Source organism: Vitis vinifera, chromosome 7 (genome assembly GCF_030704535.1).
Source record: "Vitis vinifera cultivar Pinot Noir 40024 chromosome 7, ASM3070453v1".
In the NCBI taxonomy this organism is placed as follows: Eukaryota; Viridiplantae; Streptophyta; class Magnoliopsida; order Vitales; family Vitaceae; genus Vitis; species Vitis vinifera.
In genome coordinates, this window is record NC_081811.1 from 27,113,065 (window position 1) to 27,126,729 (window position 13,665).

Sequence of the window (13,665 nt, forward strand, 5' to 3'; positions counted from 1 at the left end):
ATTTTAAAATGGCATTCCCATGATCAATTAGTCAAAAATCCCGGTTATGACTTTAAATTTAAGTTCCAAGTTTCAGAACCTGAATTCTAACATTTGGCCTCAGCCCACTCATCCTGAAATAACATTCTAATACATTTTAGCCAAAAATTGTCTCTTACAGGCTATGAACGTATATAGAAGAAGACAGTCCCAACAGAATCTCAAATAAAAATACATGACACTTTCATTGCTTTTCTTCTTGTTATTTCCGTCATTTCATTTTGTTTAAACTTCTAATGCACAAACGTTGTCCACCAACCAGGTCCATGTTACATGATTGCTTTCAGAAATAAAATTAAATTTGGACGGCAAAGCATTAGCCATAATCTGGGACTGATTTCTACAATGGTTGAAGTTCTCAGCAGTGGACAGCAGATATCCTCCTTCGCCTTTTGGTATAAACACATTTGCAAGAGCACCCGCGCCAGCATTTAGGAGACCTACAAAGCCAGAGGCAAATTATCAGTCATAAACGCCAACTAAGAGCCCGTTTGGTAGTGATTCTAGGAAGTGTTTCTAACATTTTTAACATTTGAAATTTTTTATCATTCAAGTATTAAAAAGATTAGAAATGTTTCCTAAAATCACCGTCAAACACCCTCTGAGAGTTGCATATTTCAAAATTGGATTCATGGTGAGAAATTTAATATGAGAGGATACAGTAAAGTCTCAAGACACCATGTTTTGGATTCCGGTATTATACTCTGAACTGGAAGAAAATGAAAGGGGACTTTGCGGGGGAGAAAAGATGAGGATGACCAGAACAAGTAGAATCGATGAGATCATTCAGTCGAAGTTTTAGATTTATATTTTGGTTCACAGTCTGGAGGGAAACTTCTTTCATCCCGTGTCAACATGCAAATCAGACAAGTGATCCAAGTACATTTGAGGAAAAGGTAATATGTAACAAAATTTCAGTTTTCAGTATGCAAGCATAATGGAGAAATGAACAAAAAATTTCACAAGAATTTATCACTGACCTTTGATTTGGTCTAGTATCTGTTTCTCTTCTGGTGACAGCAGAATGAAGACCTTTGGTTGAACGAAGACAAAACACGAACCATAGTTATCAAATGTATACTCACCAATTTCCATAGATGTGGATGAACATAGATAATACAATTAGTAGTGGTATCATACCTTCGGGTCCTGATCAAATAGAAAGTGCACCCACGTCGGGTGGCCCTTCACTAGATCTAGCGGAGGGAACAAATTTAGCAGATCTACCTTTCTTCCCTTGCTTCCTTTCCTTTCTACCCTTACTAGAGTCAACTGTCTGGTTACTGGTGCAACATGCAACAACGACAACAGATCAGAAAATAGAGAATGAAGCGGGGAAGCTTCTGATCAGATATGAAACTAGTTAAGAATTTTTTTTTGTTAATTACCCACAAAACAGATAATGCATTGAAGCATATAAATAAGATTTGAACTCAAAAGACTCAACCAAGACATAAGTGATTGCATGGTCAACAGAACTACAGTATCCAGTACCCTAGTCTTCTAAATCCTTGACTTAAGGTTTTACAACAGACAACGAGATCCTAAAACATTATATTTTATTGATGGAACCAAATTAGAAATAACATACAGTGGGACTGCTTGCACAAATAAAGAACACGGTCTTGGGTTCACATTCTTCTAATGTTGAATTGTATCAATCAAACATTCATGGGCAGTCCAGCTAAGAGTTTGCTCTAAATATGCTTCTCCTTTGGCCAATCAACAGGCAAATCCCCCATCACCACTGTTATTCAGCAGCATTGCAAATGTTTAACTACTGTTTTTATTATTATTATTATTATTATTATTATTATTATTATTATTGTTATTATTATTATTATTATTATTATTATTATTATTATTATTTTATTTTATCAACAAGGTTCCTGTTAAAGCATCCTCAGAAAGTGCAATAGACTGTTTAATAAGAAGATTTTTAGTGTCTATTCATCATCCTAAATGCTACCAATAATTTTTCAGGATCAGTTTAGGGTTTACAACAGGCTTGCTTCAGTTTGGTCTTCATTCAAGAATTTGATTTCAAAAATAGGGTTGATTTCATCAAATACCTCTCATATCATTTTCATTTATTATTTTCCCTCACCTTCCCTCACTCAAAATAAGGAAGATATTTGATGAAATTTCAAAACAATAGAGACCAAGTGTATTTAACCAAAACCTGAGAGAAGGTAAGTGAAATTAACCCTTCAAAAATATTAGCCCTTCTCAATGAAGGATACACTCTGATACCAAAATAATTTATTAATTGTTGCCTACATTTGACTTTGTACCTTCAACCTCCTCATATTTCTATATTCATCCAAATGTCTCCTGAATTAATTTTCAAAGGCGACAGAGCACAAGCATGGATATTTAAACCATAAAGATTGTAAGAAAGACACTCAAGGAAGATGCTTCAATGACTGAATTGAATATTCATTAGCTAATCAGTGATAGCAACAACTAACAAGAAAAAATAGCAGCAATTCTTTTGAAAAATAAGAAAAGAAAGAATGAAAGAGAACAATATAGAGAACAACCCCAGTCCAATGTATCACATAATCAATGTGGAACATTCATTATTAGATTTTCCTATGCCAGTAACATCAGTCTATCTTAGATTGTCAGGCAAACGAACATGTTGGGCTGTTTATATTGATGCACGGACCTTCGTGTAAGAGGTATTCCATTGTTTCTATATGCTAAAAAAAGAATCTTTTTAGTAAACAAGTGTACCGTCACAAGGCAATTCAGACAAAGTTGGATTTAGAATTCACACACATGCACAAACATCTATTCAAATTGACCCCCTAAAAGAAGAAGGAAAGAAAGGGAAAGAAAAAGAACAAAGAAAAAAGGTTCAAGAAGTATACACTAAAAACTTAGTAGAGGGTCTCCCAGCAACTGATCCACAACAAGTCTTGCATTTCTTTTTTGAGCCACATGGACAAACCTGGTTTCTTGGGATCTTCTACAGGAACCAAAAACAATGATGAGGAAATAATAAGCATTCTTTTCAAACCAATTCAAAATAGGGGAAGCAAAAAGGAAAACCTTTTCATCACGTCTACAACTGCTATCATCATGAGCTTGTCCAATACTATTACTAGATGAATCTTGCTTGCAGCTGTTATTTTCAAGTATCTCTTTGCCTCGCTCAACCTTTCGATCGTCATTTTCACCTAGACCTCAGAAATCTTAAAATAAGGCAGAAAGCAATCACCTCAAAAGTTGCAAAGTGCAAAAAGCAAGGAAAACATTTAACAATGCCATTGAAATATTAGTCAAACTTGTCAGGCAAAGATGAAAAACCGGGTACAGTATCCCAGTTCTAATCCAGCTTACAGTACTATTAAAAGAATAGGAATTGGATAACAGAAACTTTTGGCAGAAAAAAAGCAAACTGACATATTTTTCTTTACTGACTTAAAGTGTGCTCTGCTTAAATGAAATAACAGGTTTCTCCATCGACTCACCCTCCTACAAATATCAACCATTTGGAGCCAGGACAGATAAAAACAAAAATTAGGAAGTACAATCATAAAGTTTAGTAGATCCCCCAACTTTATTAATGAAGATCAGATTACTCTTGATGGAACTTAATAAGATATACAAGTATTTATCAGTCCCTTAAAGTTGATGTGCTATCTGAGAGTCATCATTCATGGCATTCAAAGACTAAATGCAACCTTATGAAGGAAAATGCAGCATTTTTTAAGCAACAATTGATTGTATTAAGAAGAGATAAAAAGTAAAAGAAAAAGAAAATGTAGAAGTGGACAAGATATTTTGCCTTCAGTAAAGAAACAAAATAAAACAAATATAAGCAAACCAAACACAACACCTCCTCCACCCAACTCCAACTCCTAAGGTGGCTACTAATGCCCTCTAAAATGTTCTTCCATGGCTGCCACACTCTTAGCAAGGCCAACTCTTATTACCAGATCTAGAGGTCACCTTGAGCTTAGCCTCAAGGGAATTGACCATATGAATAACCTTTTCTTGGCAGGAAACACCAACATTTCATTCGTCGGGAAAGAATATAGCATACAATAACCTTCAAGAGGGCAAAGAATAATAAACAAATATTGCTAGCCAAGTACCACCAAAACCTACTGTTCTCTCCCCACCCCATGCAAAAAAGAAAAAAGACAAAACTAACAACCAAAGGGACTCAGCAGCATGGTGTAAGGAAGGCAAATAGCTCATCAAGTAATTTCATGGATAGAAGAAAGCATGTTCCAGTGGTTCAAACCCTTCTTCTTAATGGATTTGATAAGTGAATTTGATCACTATCTTGGAGGAATATGGACAAGTTATAGATATGCCCTGATGAGGACAAGCAGGGCCATATCTATAATCTGCCTAACCATGTGCTGAATGGCAAGCAATGCAGGCTGAAATTTTGACCTTTGGAGGCACTCACTTTTCAACTACCTTTGGAGGCACTCACTTTCCAACTACCTTTGGAGGACTACAATTCAAGCTTAAAAGTGCAGACATGGAGCCAAACCTAGGGCTCCATCCCTACCCCAGCCACTTGCAACCTCAGCAGGCCTCAAGGGCCAAGTTCAGAAGGCTTCTTCAGCAAATGCAAGAAACAAAGTTTTGCATGTGAACACACCAGAAGAGACTTTTGCTATATATTAGTAAGCATTTCCCCCCATTTTACAAAAATAGCTCTCCCTGCATTGAGTTAACCTGCCAGGTTCACCTAGAAGCCTAGTGAAGTGCTGAGGTCATGAAATGATGAAAAACATTGCACACAGGGAGGACAGGTCCAATATCTAGGGATTATGCTCAAAAGAAAACATATAAACATTTTTCATCTGATTTCTAATCCTTATTTTGAGAAAGCAAAGCTGAAATCCCAAGAAGACATGGAGGAGGAATTGACCGGCATATCAGAAGTAACTGTTTCCTTAGATCTAGAGGATAGGACTGCAAAAATCTGGCATAATGAAAGAACAAAAAAGGCCCCTGAGAGATGAATGAATTGACAAACTAACAAAATAAACAATATGTTTCAGTGGCCACTCGTAAGTTTATCTGGAATGTGAAAAGGTACTGACCGGCCATTACCATAAGAAGTATCTGTCTGACAAAGAAGTTTATCATTCTCAACCAAGTCCTCTTCTGTTTCCCGTTCAGCTATCAGATATTCTATTGCTGCATCAACATCACCGCTTAGTTCTACCAAAACCTGGAATAGATCACCAATAATAACAGCAAAACAAACATCGTCAGGAGCTCCATGTCTGATAAGTTTCATTGCAAAACCAACAACATAGGAGTCAGAAGATTAAATTTTTTATGTTACAATCTTATAACAAGAGAAACTTTAGTAATAAAAGAAATGGCAAAACAAATGCAAATTAGCAGGGGGCTCGTCACCTGTTCAACTTTTTCCGCATTTTCACAACCGCTTCCAACCATGACCAATTTGATGGATCCTGCATCAATGATATTCCTGCCAGCTCCACTTTTAGACTTGCTGGATGCACCTTTTACTTGATGAGATGCCACCGAAAGATCAGTATCAGCCTTTCACAAAGTAGAAGTTATTAGAATGCTGCTACCAGGTGAATTTTGTAACTTTCAGTAGACCATATTGTTTTGTCATAAGAACAACCAAAGAAAGTTTAAAATAAGAAACCTTGATTATGATTGGCCTAGCTGGTCCATCACAAGGATCCTCCTTTAACCGCACACTATTGTAATGTTCCCCATCATGATAAGATCTACAAAAAACTTTAGCAAATTATGCTGTAGAAATGAAACGTTGAATTTCTATTATAAAGCTAATTGACAGCAACCAATGTAACAATGTTGATACAGCCACTGAAAATTCCAAGGCAAAGAAAATTTAACAATTTATATATTTTAAAGCTTAACAACCCACAGAAAATTGTCAGACCTAAAGTGCCTCTGACGATACTAAAGAATTCTTAACAATATGAAATTCAAGTTTGATGAAGCAGCCTAGCATGGGAGGATGATCACCCTGCCTTAGAAACAGAAATGATGCATTTTTTTGGGATAGGAAAGTGCCAGTGGAGTGTGGTCAGTATTAACAGGAGAAGATGTTTAGGCTCAAATGAATTTTTGAAGAAATGCTAACAGAACTCATTGATAAAACATGATTAATGCAAGAGAGATGATGAATCAGCAAGCCACATTCTGCTCCATTGTGGTGAAACTCAAAATTTGTGGCATCCCCTACTCTCTATACTTGACCTATTCTGGATGTTCCTTTGGAAGGTGAGGGAGGTGTTGTTTGGATAGCATGGAAGTTTTATTGATAAGAAGCACAGGAAAGTTTGGAGGACAACCCTGTTATGTTTGTTTTGGACCATTTGGAAGAGGGCATCTTAAAAACTTTCAGTATCTTAAAACATATGAAATTTTAAACCATCCATATCTATTGCTAAATAAGCCTTCCATCATTTCTCTTTATCTTTGGTCTCAAAAGTCTTTTTATCGATAGTTTTATGTCCTTACTGGATTCTATGGATTGTTTAAGGTCTTACAGTTTTATTTTCCTGCCTAGTGGTGCATGTTGCATACTCTTGGTGCACTTGGGTAGTGCTATTGTGCCCCTTTTTGTTAAACGCCCTTTACTATATTCTCTTTTACCTACAAAATAATACATGTTCTACTGCCTTTTTCAATCATTTTAGAATAGTTAAAATGAAGACATGGGTAGCTTCTTACCTGCATTGATGTGTTAAGATTCAACATTATTTTGTGGATGTTAAAATTTCTAAACTGCTTGATCTCTTCTCCACATTAAAGCCTTGTAATTTTCCATGTCAATACTCAACAGAGAACCAGACCTTGTGAGCTTATCATAGAATAGCCATCTAGCCTGCTTATTACCCGTGTAGTCCTATGTTTGTCAATGAGTAAACATAAAATAAATACACAGTTAATTTTATTCCCATATACAAGGAAATGGACATTGTAATGTTTCCATCACATTAATCTAATGAGTGCACATCACATAAAAAACACAATGATTATGAAACAAAATTTCCACTTCAAAAATCTGTCAATAACATTGTTCTGCTTTCTAGCTTGTACATTCTGCATTACATGACCGCTAATTCGAGTGCTTCATAAGCTCAACTAAACAAAGCTTTATTTAAATCTACTTGCAGCTAGCTACACAAATCCTGTTTCACCATTTGGCTTTACCAAAAAGCCAGAGCCTCATGAAAATAGATATGCAATAACAAGGAATAAAAATTTCATAATCAATATGTGCAACAAAAACAATTATTTAGTCTAGACTTAAATTATGTTAAGAAAAAGTAATAGCAATATCATGATAAGGATTCTAGAGTACTCACAAATGGATCATCCGAGCTCCAGAGGCATTAAAATTCTGTATATACCAGCGAGGCGACATATGCTGTATCGAGGAAAGAAGCAGGGATGAGGAACCTTATTTTACAGTAGGTTCATGTAATCATGAAATCCACATTTTTGGGGAGTGCATACTGATTTCAGTGAAAAGTATCCATCGTAGATTTATCATATTCACATTGATCAACAATATCATAATCACCGAGATTTCAAAATTCTTCCCAGTGCCATAATAAAACCATTAAATAGAAATTATTAAAATAAAATCAAAATGGAACTGTCACAGTGAAATCAATTCCTCCTAAAGCCTAGGATCCTATGTAATCATAATGCTAGGAGGTAAACAAGGCAGCAAAAGTCAAACATATACCTAATTAGATCTAGTTACATTTCACTGTGCAGATCAATGGAAGCCCCTGGAGCATTTTAAGATTTTATGTCTTGACTACCATTTAGTCTGCAGTTTTTTTCATAATTGATGCACTAATAATAAATGTATAAAAAAAATGGACACTTTTAACAGTATGCATACTCATAGGCTACATAGCTATCAAGCCTATCATTACATTTTGTATGTATAAAATTCTCTTTCTTTTCTATCAAGCAGAAGGCAGGGATTGATTAGATGGAAGTGGCTTGGTAGAATTGGTTTGAACACTTTCAAAAATCAAATCCTTCAGTTCCTTCTTTTCTTCTTCATTCTTACACTTCTTTCCACCCTTCATTCTCTCTAACCCTTTTCGTACATTTAATCTTTATTTAAATATCATAAAATTAAATGCTAGAGCAGTTCCTTCTTTTCTTCTTCATTCTTACACTTCTTTCCATCCTTCATTCTCTCTAACCCTTTTAGTACATTTAATCTTTATTTAAATATCATAACATTAAAAGCTAGAGCAGGTGCAGCCATTTTCTTTAGGTGTTCTTCTCCTCCTAATGCTTCCACAGTAAAATACCATTTCAACCTGAAGCAGTCCAGGTTTGGAAACAATTACTTTAAATGTGAAAAGCAGGGCACTACATAAAATAAATATTTTTAATAAAACAAATATTTGTTTAAGGTGGTAAATCCAACAAACAGAAATATTAAAAGGTCTTACTCGATGAATGCATATATTGCTACGAGTAACAAGAGAAGCTGCTTGCAATTCCATGTGTCCTGCCCATGTGCCATCCTTTTCCATGGACTGGCAATAATCATCAAAAGGCACATCATCCTCAATAAATGGCTCAAACATGTCACGGTTTTCCTGTTCAAGATAACCAATATAAGGTTCATCCACAAGTTGGTTTTTTCAATAAGGAATAAAAAACAGCAATTGGGAGTTATTTCTCTGTGTGTGTGTGTGTGTGAGAGAGAGAGAGAGATTCTTTGCCAAGATATGATTTATTGAGTCAAGTAACCAGAGGTTGCCTCTGTGGTTTCATTGATGCATTCTTCTTGTGCATCAGCCTTAGGCATGCCTCAAAAAACACATCTAACTGACTTACACTCCGCTTAGAATTATATGAGGCATTAGAACAAGACTTATCCATGAATAAATCCTTGTAAGCAGTAAATATTGTATCGCTTGAACCATAGCCACACCTAAATCCCATCTAAAGGTCAATTTCTTCTGTCTATACAGACAAACTCTAATATATTAGACAAACGCTCGCACATATCACTGGTTGTCTTCCCTTCTACATTCTGCTTGCTCACATATATGCCAACTAGAACAGGAGTTTCTTTTAGGAACTCGCCCAATGATTTAAAATGAAATACGTTAAACAGTTAACACTACAGGAACATATGGGCACAGATTGGGCCAACTGAGAGTAATATATATCTATATATATACGTTTGACAACCGAGTTCAGACTCTCCGTGGGAACCCAAACCTCGAAATGCTAACCATGCCCACCACAAACAGCACTGGGTAATTGGGGCATTCAACCAGCAACAGGAATCAAACCTAGGACCATGTGCGTCTACTCCGCATCCTGACATTAACCCTAGCCAACTGAGCACCCTAAGGGGCTACATTCTCAGTACCACAATATTGAAGTCCACAGCCATTTTTATTTCAGAAGTCCAGTACACTCATTCGGATAAGGTTTCATAATAAAAATAGTTGAAATGATATTGCCACAGAATCAACGACTACAGATACAACTGCAACAATCAATCTTCCCCCCTACCAAAATATACCGCACCACCATGCTGCGGTACTTTTCATGTCCCTCCTCGTTGCCTTCCAATTGATCTGCCAGGGCCCTGCAAACTAACAAGAGTGATCAAATCAAATTACAGTAGACACACACAATATCAAATTGACCATTTCAGATTAATCCACTAAAGACTGACCTGAAAAAACAATTTCCGTCAGCAGTCACCTGAATAATTTTCAAGCCCAACGCATCGAGCTGAGCCCGGAACTCCGAAATGTCAGCCTGCTTTCCTTGCTTTTTCATCTGTCCACCGAACAAACTTACATTCAGTAATTCTTATCTGAACCAGAAAGCAATTTTCCATGAAAACAACCATTAAAGCATCTCTTGAAACTTGAAATTAAAACAACAAGACACAGCCAGATGAAGCCGAATAGTATCAGCTGAGGTTTTCAGTGGATTTTAGGAGAGAACGAATCATCGAATCTAGAATAAGAATTTACCTGGGGCTGTTTCTTGGCTTTAGACTTCTGTTGATGCTTTGCTTGAACCATTGTTTTTTTTTTTTTTTCTTCTTCTTTTTCTTATTTTTTTCCCTGTAACATCGTTTTCGATACTCTAGGTTTTGGCTTATTGTACTAGTGCCGTGGCCGCGGCCACTCTTCCGGAAAAACCGATTTTAGAGTGGTAGTGGGTTGAAGTTGAATTGGGTTAAGTGTGGCCCAAGCCCAATCGTATGTTTTGCCGGAAGGGTTGAGCACGATATGGAGTTCGGCCCACCAGGTTGGAATTTCGAAGCAGAACCATATGCGTGCAGAGTGTGATGGGTCTGGTGAGTGCGTGCATTAAACATACCAAGTCGACAGAACAAATGAGATAGAGATTGTTCGATGCCCTGGCTTAGGGGACCTAGGCCAATGGGCAAGTGGGTCTACTTCTCGAAGCACCCATTTATATCTGTGGTGGCCCATGGTCCCATAGCCCATTTATTCGTTCTATTAATGACTTTCTTGTGATGGTAGGGCATTAGACACATGGAGCACAAAAATTGAGATCGTGCTTAGAAGGTTAGTCATGTGGTGACATTAGGGACTAAAACTTATTAAATATCCCAGTAGGAGACAATAGATGTATTTTAAAGTCATACGAATAAATAGTCTTAAGATTATAATCGATGATATCAAAACCAAACCTTAATTGAAAATAAGGATAATATATAATAAAGTTTGGTGCACCGAAAACGATTGGATAAGGGGATCACACTAAAATTTAAAAAAAGAGAAGAAGAAAAAAAAAAGAAAGGAAAAGAGGTTAGTAGATGTGAAGGAACAACAAGAGACTAAACAAGCATCAGTGCTTTTTACTTGGCCAAGCGGGGCCTATAGTGTATGTGTACTTTGTTAAAGAGATAGGCCATGGGATGATGGGAGGTTGGTAAGCAACTAACAAGCAATCGAAGACACGAAAAGCCTCATGCAAAGTGAAGAAGTATCTAAACTGGCATAAGAAATAACAAATAAGAGAGAAAAAATAAATAGGAGTAGTTGGCTGAGCTCATTAGGTGATGTGACTGCTCTTCTTTTCACGGTGGATGGAAAACGATACTACAGTTTTTCATTTGGAAGTAACGAATGTAACGGAAAATGGTAAGGTCGTTAAGTCGGATCGATGTGGTAACGTCTACTCCGTCGAAACCACACGATAAATGAGATCAAGGTTAAATTGTGTAAATAAATGCAAGAAGGATATAAACAAGGATAATTATGTTTTGAACCACCTCGGGTCAAAAAATTAAAATTTGACTTATGAAAATTATATAATTTATGGAAATGATATAAAATGTGAAAAGATCAATATACCATTTAAAACTATTTTGAGTATTTTCTATTTTGATAAAAAAATTTATCTTAATTTTGTTAATAATTATTATGAAAATTTATTATTTTTAGAAAAATGATTTAAAATATATATATATATATATATATATATATTTTAAAAATATATCATTTAAAAAAAATAAATTTGACATATTTTTAGTTATTTTTATATATATAATTTTAAAAATATATATTTTTTAAGATGTTTGATTTTTAAATAATAATAATAATTTATTTTTATTTTTTTGGAAAATGGTGTATTTTTTTTCAAATCACTAAATTAAATTAAATTTTATTGAGGTTTACAAAATATTTTTTTACTCTCTTTTTTCATACTTAATAAATATTATTTTTTAAAAGATAAAAAATTCATATCCTTTTTCTCAAATTTCAAATTTCATCTAGGTTTTAGACTTGAATAGTGAAATTATATGGCCTAAAACTTAATTTTTTTATTTAACTAAGTCTAAAACATAATTGTCCTTATAAACAATATAACATTATGATATACAGGTTAAATTCAAATTTTATAAATTTAAATTTTAAAAAATATTTAATAATTTAATATTATATCGGAACTTAATTTGATGGGTGCCATGATTTGAATTATCCGTAATTTACATGTTTTAAAAAAATATATATAATCTAATTTTAAAATCTTTTAAAATGTTTTTAAAATTTTATTAAATATGGAACTTTAAAAAATACAGACTCTTAAACCCAAAATTCATTAGTAGCTGATTCTCTCTCTGCTGCACTTGTAGGTTCGTTTGGTTGCACCACAGCTCCAAATCCAAGGGTTGCTGAATCAGAAGCGTCCAAACGAAGCAGATTAGTGAAAGAGTTACTTTAGCTAGCTTATTTTAAAAGGAATTAGTATCGGGACTATTGCTAAAAGCGATGGATAAACTACCTCGGAAGGCCCCACTCCGACCAGTTGGAGTAGAGTCAAGCTCATGACGGTTTTCGGGAGACAACTAAACCACTTGGTCACATTGTCCACCTCAACTCCCCATTGGCTACCTTTCCCATACAGCTTCTAATATATATCTATGTTTATATTAATTTAATCCATGAATATTTAAAATTTTTAAAAAATATATAATATCTAAACTAAAAAAAATCCTAAATTTCTAGTATTAAGTGTCGTTTTTTTATTCTTAAAAATAAAAATCCTGTATAAAATACGTATATAGATACTCGTACAAAAAGATATTAAAAAATATTTATAAAATTTTAAAATCTAAAGAAAATCAATAATGTAAAATAAGAGTTTATTTGACAATTTTTTTAAAGCAAGTTATAATAATGATAATAGAAAAATATGATATTTTTATAGAATATTTGTAGTTGTTTACATTTGTTTTTTTTTTTTTATAATTATTTTAATATATAATTATAAAATAAAACAGCGATTAAAAGAAAAACACTATAAATAAAATTTATTTTTTAAATACGAGAAAAAATAGGTTAAACATATTTTTAATATCCCAAACAATTTTTATTTTATAAATCATTAGAGAATAATTTTTAAAAAATTATTTTTTATAACTATTTTTGAAAACGGTTACAAAACAAAACCTTTTTTTTTTTTTTTCATATTTTGTATATATATATATATATATATATATATATATATATATATATATATATATATATATATCAGAATGCATTCCAAGAGCTAGATTAGTGTTGTTATTATAAAATGTATCACGAGTGGGAATTTGCTAGATGGTGTTTGTCCACTTGGACATACATCCAATTTAAATAAACATATACATAGAGTGTAGCATAAGCATTATTATTTTATAATAAAGAGTAGTAGGTGACACACACCAGCCGAAAAGACAACTAGTCGACCGAATAATCATCATTACCATCTTCATTAAATTCAAATTAAAGAAAAGCTTAGAATGATTCCAAGAGTAAACCATATGACTATGCATAAACAACTCATATGATACAAATTTGGACAAAAAGCGTACATTTATATAAATATCAAAGTGCTCCAACATTAGCTCCTTAAAACCACGTGCATCCGACAATGTTTGGAAATGATTTTGATATAGTGTTTCTATTTAAATTTTTGTTTTTTTAAATAAGGCAAATACCATCGGGATCTTTTTAGACACTTATCAAAAAATAAACATATATAAATTTCGAATTAATTTATTGTTTTTAAAATTATTAATTTTTTTAATAATTTTTTAAAATTCTTATATCTTAT

The 13,665-nt window shown here is 33.9% G+C and overlaps 1 protein-coding gene across 4 annotated transcripts; it reads right to left on the reverse strand.

Annotated features, from left to right (window-relative positions):
* Positions 1–200: 200 nt before the first annotated feature.
* Positions 201–10,187, reverse strand: LOC100257852 (OVARIAN TUMOR DOMAIN-containing deubiquitinating enzyme 7). 4 transcript variants are annotated; one of them, XR_009466251.1, is made up of 13 exons: positions 10,065–10,187; positions 9,758–9,864; positions 9,592–9,667; positions 8,511–8,660; positions 7,395–7,456; positions 5,699–5,783; positions 5,437–5,586; positions 5,125–5,245; positions 3,097–3,224; positions 2,916–3,010; positions 1,180–1,322; positions 1,020–1,071; positions 201–479 (listed from the first exon to the last, which is right to left on the reverse strand). XR_009466251.1 is itself a non-coding variant. In XM_059738683.1 (11 exons), the coding sequence occupies exons 1-11, from the start codon at positions 10,113–10,115 to the stop codon at positions 1,193–1,195; spliced, it is 1,158 nt and encodes a 385-aa protein (XP_059594666.1). In that variant the 5' UTR covers positions 10,116–10,186; the 3' UTR covers positions 201–1,192. The 4 variants fall into 4 exon arrangements, 1 of the variants encoding a protein (XP_059594666.1); XR_009466249.1 differs by having other exon boundaries at positions 2,916–3,013; positions 10,065–10,186; XR_009466252.1 differs by lacking the exon at positions 10,065–10,187 and having other exon boundaries at positions 2,916–3,013; positions 9,592–9,674; positions 9,758–9,874.
* Between the last annotated feature and the right edge of the window lie 3,478 nt (positions 10,188–13,665).